Source organism: Rhinichthys klamathensis, unplaced genomic scaffold, assembly GCF_029890125.1.
Source record: "Rhinichthys klamathensis goyatoka isolate OS25496 unplaced genomic scaffold, OSU_Roscu_1.1 h1tg000490l_1, whole genome shotgun sequence".
Lineage (NCBI taxonomy): Eukaryota > Metazoa > Chordata > Actinopteri > Cypriniformes > Leuciscidae > Rhinichthys > Rhinichthys klamathensis.
Window position 1 is genome coordinate 70,001 of NW_026606976.1, and position 10,000 is coordinate 80,000.

Sequence of the window (10,000 nt, forward strand, 5' to 3'; positions counted from 1 at the left end):
CATTTTCTAAACTATAGCGAATAATAAACTGTGATAATGTGAGAAATGTCAAAGGTCTGAATAAATTCTGGTTTGACTGTATTATAATTGAAATAAACAGATGCAACTAGATAAAATGCAATAAAATAAACGCTTAAAATTGTGCTTTTCTTTCCACTAGTCTAAGACAATGCTTTATGAAAAGCCAAAAAACACTAAATCTGAACTTTAGGATCTTGCTCTAACTAAGTAATATGCAGGAGACAGTGATTCGATTGACTTCCTTCAGTCTTACCTCTTGGTTCAGAAGTGCAGTGGCCAGCTTGTGTACGTCAGCAGTCATGAGCGACGTGCCTCGGATGACCTTACTGAGCGAGGCCAGCGATTGGTGGATGCTCTGGACCAATCGTATGCCATTAAACTGCTCCAGCTGGACGAATGAGAGAACGGGAGAGCCGACGCCCTCGCTGGGCAGAGCCACTTTCTGATGGATCAATGAGGAACCCTGAAACACGACAGAAAGAATCTATCACACGATGCAAGAGCCAATCAGAGAGCGGCGGGAAACGATAACCAATCAGAACCTAGACTCAGCCCAGAAGGACACGCCCACAGAACATTTAATGCATATTGCACCGTTTTGTGTGGAAATTGTTTCAGTTTGGTTGGCTTTACACAATTTCCAGGAGTGAAGCTGGGAAATAAAAATTGTGTTTTGTTGAGTTCCCAGGATACTAGGGGTGTCACAATATATCGCAATACAAAAATGCAATAATATGTATAGTGGATAGTGACAATATTTATTGTGTATTGTTCACCCAAAATAAAAATTACTGTATGAGGAAAAAATGAGTTTCAGTGTCAGTACTACATTAAACTACTATATATAATGTGGAATATAATGCAATGGGGGAATATTTGTGTAAAAAGTGGCCTACATTATTTTAAATATATCCAACCAGTGACAGTGCAAGCATATTCATCTAAAATAATTCAGTATTTTCAGCTTCAGAATCATGAATATTGTTACTCTGGTGTCTCTATTATCCGATTCATTGGGTTTCCAGCACCAAGTCCATCCTATTAATTTACACACACAATGTAAAACCAAATTTAACATTTTAAATCAACAGTTAATTTTTTGTTAACCTTTTACCATATGTCTTGGAGTATCGCAATAATATCGCATCATGAGTTCAGTATCGTGATATGTATCGAATCGGGTATCGTTACACCCCTACAGGATACTACAACATTTAGAGTGGCGCATTCAGAGCCGGACGAGCCACTAAGCGACCGTTGCAATTGCAAAGGGCCCCGTGGCCAGCAGAGGGCCCCCTAGAGTCACTGCTAGCTAGTGGGGGGGGGGAAATCGCACAACAAAAGTAACATAAAATAAATAAAAAGAAATGGACCTACAGCGCTCTTTATCAGGCATCATGATAAGCACAGTTGTTATTTATTTAGTTCTGTATTATGGCAAATCAACCGGGAACTCCCCGCAAAGGCGCGCGCGCGTCTTGATCCCGACTGCTATGATGTCACTCGTTGTCACTCGGTCAGTCAGTTAGCGACTCCGACGAATCGACGATGTCTGACAAGAAAGGAAGCCTGGAAGAAGAGAAGAAGCAAGAAGATAAAGGTACGTAAGCCTGTAGGCTTAATTTTCCGATTTCTGTAATATGGATAATCTGCACTAAAAGTCTTATTTTAACATTAGCCTAAATCGTGCTTGTATTCATTTTCTACAGTTGTTTAACTTACATGCTAATAACATGCTGCATAAAATTGGTTTAGTATTAGGCCTATACCATTTGCTGTGGTGCAGGGCTGCCAACTCTCACGCATTCAGCGTGAGACTCACGCAATTGAGCCAAATCTCACGCTCTCACGCCACACCCCCGATTTCTCACGCTGAAGTGTCAACCCGGTCGGTCAAATGCCTGAAAGATAAGTTTATATAGATCTACCAGTTGAGCCATTCGTGATCGACTAGTTTTACCGCAAATTAGTTAAAATATCCTGTAATCTATAGCGAGCGAGCGTGCATGCGAGACAGATGTGTTGAGCTCCTAACGGCGCGCTCCTAACCGCGCACGCGCACACGACGGCAGAGAGGTAAGCGAGCTTGCGTGTCTTTCGCAACACAACCCAGTGGACAGTTACACTGTATTGAGACAGTTGAGAAATAATAATATTTTTACAGTTTTCAACAATAATTGTCATTGTTGAACCCTTGCTCTTATTATGTTTCTGATTTCTCAGTTTTGTCATTATTTTAGCAAATAATTTATTTTATATGTTTTGAGACAGTTTGTTTTAAGAAGTTTCAAAGAGTAGTAAAAGAGTAAAGTAAAAGTTAAAACTTTTTTATTTAAGTAGGCATCTATTTTTTATTAAGTAGGCCTATTTATTTTGTATTAATACATAACCTTACTGTATTCATTCATAATGTATCATTATTGCGTGACATTTGTGTCAATAATCGTCAAGCACAGGGGACTTTGGGTAGTGGGAGGGGGCCCCCAAATCAAATTCTGCTTGGACTCGGACCGGCTCGGACCGGCTCTGGGCACATTTCAGCTCTGATTGTTTTATGATTCTGTCACAATAGGCTAAAACAAGACTGAACTGACAGAACACCCACAGAAAAGTGCTGTCATTCGTTTCACATGCAACGTTAACATTGTACATGGACATCTAGGACAGAAAGGAGTACACTATGATGCAACATGTTTACTAAAACGCTGGTAAATACCTGATTGAGACGTTTCCACAGGTTGAGCACGGGTGAGAGTGCATTAGACCAGATCTCTCTGTCGAATTTGGAGCCGGCCGCTACAGACCTGCTCAGAATCCTCAACTGAGAGATCACCTGTGCAAACACACACACACACACACCTGAGGTGAGCACATTAGATCTCACCGTACACTATCCTCCATCTCTCTGTGATTGTGGCAAACTGCAGTGAAGGGGTGGGCGACTCTTACACATGATAAATTGGTCTCATTACAAGAGCTACACACACACACACACACAGTCTCTACAGGAGTAGAGACAAAGATCAGTCTAAACCTGACAGTGACAAATAGGAGTGCAGTGTAACGGTCTGAACACACAAAGAGAATGTGTGTGTGAAGTCAAGAAAGAGTGACAGTGAATGGGACAGATTTGTGTATTTCATTCAATATAAAACGAGATTCCTCCAGCCAACCCTGAACACATTAGCAACTGTTTAGCAACGAACCCACCAGAACACTCTAGCATTGCTCAGTCAAGCATCACACGCATACTTTTTTAACCACAATTAATTCAGCTAAAACTACTTAATATACAGAATCCATTCAAACGTTTTGTTTTTGTGTCAACTTTAAAGTTGCATTCTCCCGTTGACTTGCAATGTTAGCGTGTGACAGCAACAGTGATGATATCATCGTGATGACTTATATCTGCGTAACTGTAATCGGTCGTCTTTCTTGCATGTGTTTGCATACAAAACGGAAAAGTTGCAGCATTAAATTTCCATAGAACCAGCTAAGACTTTTCATTCGTTGGCTTTTAGAAATCCCCTCGAAGATATCCTCACAAATACAGTAAAAATTACCCAAGAGCATTTGAAGAGAGTCTAACTAGCTAAAAATGTTCATTGATTATGTGTAAAGAAAGTCTAAAAATGTGAAGATTTTTCAGTAAAAAATATTGGGAGACAATCCTGTGTGTGAATGCACTTTGACTGTTAGCGTATTATCCACCCCACAGGAAAGAACAATCACACACACACACACACACACACACACACGTGTGCGCGCCTGTGATGTAGAGGAATGTCCTGCTCAGCATAATATTCTCAAAACACCTCTGACCCCTCATGACCTCTACAGAAACACACACACACACACACACACACCTGTGAGCTGATGATTCTCTGTGAAGAGCGCTCGATGTTTGCAGGCAGGCCGAAGAAACTGGGTTTGTCGTCTTCAGGAAGAGCGTCCACCACCACACGATAATCCTGCGCACATATCAGGGTGACTTTAATCCAATCGTGCAAAGGATTATGGGTAGAATCAGTCCGAAAAGCATGCTTGATTCTTGTTAACTATATAGTACGCAGTTCACTGACCGCTATGCTGCAGGAGTTGGGCAGGCGTATCTGAGCCGGGAAAGCGTGTGTTTTCTTGACACGAGAGTGTGTGTGCGACTGCGCGAGGAGTTGAGCGTTAAAGAACTGCTGTAGGTACGAGCGAAGGATCCGCAGGTCACACACGTTATCGATGCGGCCTCCATAGATGGCGTTTTCCAGGAGACCGTGCACGAATTCCCACTGAAACACCTTCCCACCTGAAATACACAAACACACACAAGGGAAATCCTCACATGTGCAAAGATAAAAACACCCTGATACACACATGACCAACACACACACACACACCTTCAAACAGACGGTCAATGATCTCAAAGCCGGCTCTCAGGTCTGACAGAGAGAACTCGTAGAACTTCGTCCAACCCTGTGCAACACAAACACATCAACATCATCAGTTCAATTCAACCTCAAATATTCAGCCTGTGCAATAGAAACTCACGCTTGAAAAGTCTCTGAATCATGATTAAATATGGAGTCATGTTTCAAAAGCCAGACATGAATCTCCAAGGACAGCGTGAAGTCATTAATCTTTTCTTTGGCTCTAAATTGTTCCCAGACTTTTCACAACAGGCTTGATTTAATCTAAGCAAATGTATAAAAGAAACCTTTTAAAACGCCTGCTGATAATGTAAAAGCTGGTGCTTCGGTATCAAGTCGAACACTGAAAGATATTTACAGATAATTTATATATATATATATATATATATAGGGCTTGACATCAACACCCACTAACCCACAAAATGTGTGTGTGTTTCATCAGTGGTGTGTATTGAGTCACTCCTCTAGCCACTTTGGCGGGTTGAATTTGATATAATATACATTTTTCAATTGTGGTCTTTTAAAAAGGAATCTGAAATAATAAACTGAGTGCAAACTAGTGTTGTCAAAAATATAGATTTTTCAATACTGGAATATCTGAAACTCTTCCGCAGGAAACACAATACCAGCTGCTCTTTCTCTTTCTCTCATCTCTCCGACAGCGAGTGACACACAAACCCGCCTCTCCTCACTCACTCGATTCATTTGCTCCGGATGAATATTGTTGGTGTTACAGGGCTTGAATTTCGGTGTGGGATTGCGCGTATTAAGCATAATTTTACTCATTCACACAGATTTGGTGCTCACACCCAAAGTGCGTGTACATAAAGACACTATATTGGCTATAAAACAGTGTAACGGATCCGTCCGTCAGCTCTTAAAGTGACAGCAGCCTAATATACTGGCTGCCAAGTTATGAGATAATAATAAAAATATCTATTTTGCAGTTTTTCCCCATGGAATCGATGTCAAAATGGTGGCCAGTGAAAACTGCCGAGTGGCTAGTAACTTTGGAAAACCACTAGCCACAGTGGCCAGTCAGCAAAAAAGTTAATGTCAAGCCCTGATTTTATATATATATAGTACTACTAATAGTAGTTTACATATTTTCCTTCACACAGCCACTGTTAAGAGACACTATCAGCCCAATGAATTCCTTTTCTCCAACACAGCTTATTAGATCCTGGCCACTTTAGGAGAGAGAGCAAGATGGAGTGAGCGAGACACATTAAGAAAGAGAAACGCATCAGCATCAGCTAATTAAATGCAGCTCTTCAAAGGCCTGGAGCGCAGTAGTTTAATTCAGAGTCTGAATTAATTATTCAAACAGATCCAAGAGCTTCTGTTTGAATTCCAGTGATTGTTTGAGGAAGAGACGCACATATGTACACTACAGGACAAAAGTTTGGAATAATCACGTTGTTTTTTTTTGTTATACGCTTTTGAAAGCAGTCACTTATGCTCCCATAGGCTTAAATGTTATTACAGTTTATAATAACTGAATATATGAAGAGTTTGGTTCCAAAACGCAATAAATCCATTTAGATTAATTTGAGTAAAAATGTGTTTTCTTTACCAAGAAAGTGGAAAGATGAAAACCACTAGTTTCTGTTTCAAACTTTCACATAGCATTTGTAGGTCATAATAACAAAAAAAAAAAAATTAAAATCCAGGTTTTGATTTTCAAAGATTTGTTATAAAAACGGATTATTTTTTTCCCTAAAATGCAATAAATCCATTTTTCTTTTAAATCAAAATGCAATTAATCCATTGAATCAATATAAAAGTTTGTTTTTTTCATAGTGAAACTGTTGAAAATACACAACAACGTAAGTTTATTAGTATAATATTTTTATTAAGAACTGTAAAGAAGATTGAAAACATTTGTCCTCCTCCCGAGTGCCTCATCTTCTTAATCTCCTCACGTAAATGATTCGATTTCGATGCCTTACGTTTCTCACCCACCGCAGAAACAACCACAGGTTCATCAATGCCGTCAAAATTATTAAATTTTTTGTTCGTTTGTTGATCGAAAAGTACAAAATAGATAAGAAAAACTAGGAAGCCGGGTGTATTTAAGGCGCTGCCGTTACTGTTTACATTGCGTGGAATGGTGCGTTGTGATTGGTTCAGAGCGGATATCGCATTCTGCAGAGAAGGGACAGAATAACACGGCGGATATCGCATTTTACTTAAAATTAAACATTGACTTTTCAATACCAACCAGATACAATACTGATTTTTGCAGTAACTCATTTTTTTTCGCACCAAACTCTTCATATGTTAAAATGTAATTTATTCCTGTGATCAAAGCTGAATTTTCAGCATCATTACTGAAACATTTCTGATTATTATCAATGTTGAAAACAGTTGTGTTGCTTAATATTTTTGTGGAAAATGGCTACTGAAAATTCAGCTTTGCCATCCCAGAAATAAATGATATTCATATAGAATTTGTATTATTCTTTCACAATAAGATTTACCTCAATAAATGCAACCTTGGTGAGCAGAAGAGACTTTTTTCAAAAACACAAATTATTCTTAACCTTTGACCGGTAGTGTATATTTATGTGGTCTACAGTCATGTGACAGGTGGTACTAGGGATGTGACGGTGAGGATATTTTCCCACCGGTTAATCGACGCGTGACAACACCGGTGTCACCGGCAGGGTTTTTTAAATCGCTAATTTAAAGGCAAACGTAAAATGCGCACGTCCGCACGGGCATTCATAATGGTGCGGAGCAGCACTGTTTTGTTGTTGTGTTTTTCATTAAGAATAATAGGCTGAACTAACCAATAAGGCAATCTGCCCCGAATTGGCGCTAATTTGAAAATGAAACTAAAATGCATTTTAAGCCAAAATTATATTCGAAGATCGCTGGGTATTATTCGATTATTATTCGAAAATCGCACCCCTCCCCACATGCACGCACACATGCATGTATAGGCCACACACCAGAGCATGTGAGCAAAGCGAAGCGGGTGACGCTAAAGATGTTAATTTTTTATTTCATCTATGTTGATTATATGAAAAGGGAACCACATGGGATGAGTAAGATAGGATCATAAGATGACCAATATATCGGGAGACATATGGAGTGGGTCAGACATGATTTGACCACTTAATTAAGTTTTAGTTTTGTAGAAAGAATTTTGTTTTGTATAAATTGTATCTTAATTTTAATCAATGTTTTATCAACCAATTGCCTGGATTTAATAAATAAGAAGCAAATATTGCAGACAATATAATCAGGACACGAAGGTGCCGGCGCGTGAACTGCAGCGCGTCTCATAAATGAACCGAAACTCGTATAAGCTACTTGCCTCACAGACATGAGAAATATATCTATAGAAAGCTTGAAATGTTTACTTTTATACAAAATAATTCAAAACGAAAACAAATGGGCTGCTCTCTGCTTATGAAGGCGCGTTCACTACTGCTAAGATCGCGAGTCAGCATCGCCAACTTCATCTTTGCAGCCGGCACTGACACAGAAAACGCTAGTTTATTAATAAACAATCATTCATAATCATTACTTTTGCCGGTTCTTTGTGGCAAGCTTTATGCGTGCGATTGAGATGTGGAATAGGCAATATATTATGAAAACGCTCATTATGGTTTATATTCTCTTCCATATATATTTAAGTAATTAATATTGGCATCGGCACCCTCTGGTTACATGAACGTGTCACCAACGCATCACAACCAAAAACATGGGGATTTTGTTTAAAGACAATAATCGCACAAGGAATATAGTTGTGTTTCTACAGTCATGTGACAGGTGTGTACCTGAGGAATATAGTTGCGTCTCTACAGTCATGTGACAGGTGTGTACCTGAGGAATATAGTTGCGTCTCTACAGTCATGTGACAGGTGTGTACCTGAGGAATATAGTTGCGTCTCTACAGTCATGTGACAGGTGTGTACCTGAGGAATATAGTTGCGTCTCTACAGTCATGTGACAGGTGTGTACCTGAGGAATATAGTTGCGTCTCTACAGTCATGTGACAGGTGTGTACCTGAGGAATATAGTTGCGTCTCTACAGTCATGTGACAGGTGTGTACCTGAGGAATATAGTTGCGTCTCTACAGTCATGTGACAGGTGTGTACCTGAGGAATATAGTTGCGTCTCTACAGTCATGTGACAGGTGTGTACCTGAGGAATATAGTTGCGTCTCTACAGTCATGTGACAGGTGTGTACCTGAGGAATATAGTTGCGTCTCTACAGTCATGTGACAGGTGTGTACCTGAGGAATATAGTTGCGTCTCTACAGTCATGTGACAGGTGTGTACCTGAGGAATATAGTTGCGTCTCTACAGTCATGTGACAGGTGTGTACCTGAGGAATATAGTTGCGTCTCTACAGTCATGTGACAGGTGTGTACCTGAGGAATATAGTTGCGTCTCTACAGTCATGTGACAGGTGTGTACCTGAGGAATATAGTTGTGTTTCTACAGTCATGTGACAGGTGTGTACCTGAGGAATATAGTTGTGTTTCTACAGTCATGTGACAGGTGTGTAGCTGAGGAATATAGTTGCGTCTCTACAGTCATGTGACAGGTGTGTACCTGAGGAATATAGTTGCGTCTCTACAGTCATGTGACAGGTGTGTACCTGAGGAATATAGTTGCGTCTCTCCTGACACACCGCGTGGAACCAGGCCAGGCAGAAGAGAGACTGAGCTCGAGTCAGGTGACCACCTTTACTGATCTGCTCCGTGCTCCAGGATTCATATGTCCTCGTCAGGTTCTTCTTGAGCCCTGGAGGAGCCTGAACACACACACGTTACAAGTAGATGTGAGACGCATCTCTGTTACTCTATGAATATATTCCTCAAATTTCCCAAAGCTTGTGATTCAATTCCAATCGCGATTAGATTCGATATCAATTAATTTGGATATATATCAGGTCAATTTTGCTCAAGGAAAATACTAATGCTGTAACCTGCACAGGGAACCCAGTCTATTGGTGTATTACTGTAATATTAAAGGTGAAATTAACTGATGTGTACAAATATTTTTATAATAATAGTAATAATAATGTTATAATTATAACTCTTTAATGATATAGTTATGTTTCTACTCCAAGTTTTTAATTGGTGGCTGTCATAAAAACCTATTTTCACTACAAATTTATTAAAAAAATTAAATGTATTAAATTTTTAAGAACAGGTTAAGTAAAAATATAATTGTAAGTAATAAAGTGCATATATTTATCAAAACGCTCCTATCTAAAGGACTATTTATGGACAACAAATGTCTTTTCTGAGGTAAATATAGCGTTACACATGTGTTCACAAGCTGTTTTACTGACGTCTTTCTGTGGTTGATTACAGTGATTACATGAGATTTCTGTTTATTTCAACATTCCTTCTGATGTTCAATCATGTTTATTTTATGCTATAACCAGTAATAAAGAGGAAGAGACGGTTCACAGCTACAGCGATCTGTCACGACACATTAAAGAGCATCAAAACAGTATTTATCATTTGAATTTACAAATAAAACTGACAGAATCTGAAAGGTGAGATTTTGTTGCAGATGAAAAGTAATG

At 39.3% G+C, this 10,000-nt stretch overlaps 1 protein-coding gene across 1 annotated transcript in view; it reads right to left on the bottom strand.

Annotated features, from left to right (window-relative positions):
* The window catches only part of LOC130072481 (cytoplasmic dynein 2 heavy chain 1), a 124,206-nt gene that overhangs the window by 10,838 nt on the left and 103,368 nt on the right, over positions 1-10,000 (bottom strand). Inside the window, exons 80-85 of the mRNA XM_056237603.1 lie at positions 9,062-9,217; positions 4,413-4,488; positions 4,104-4,321; positions 3,888-3,992; positions 2,738-2,854; positions 275-484 (exon numbers count right to left, since the gene is read on the bottom strand). Coding sequence (XP_056093578.1) covers positions 275-484; positions 2,738-2,854; positions 3,888-3,992; positions 4,104-4,321; positions 4,413-4,488; positions 9,062-9,217 — 882 coding nt within the window. The remainder of the gene's footprint in view (positions 1-274; positions 485-2,737; positions 2,855-3,887; positions 3,993-4,103; positions 4,322-4,412; positions 4,489-9,061; positions 9,218-10,000) is intronic.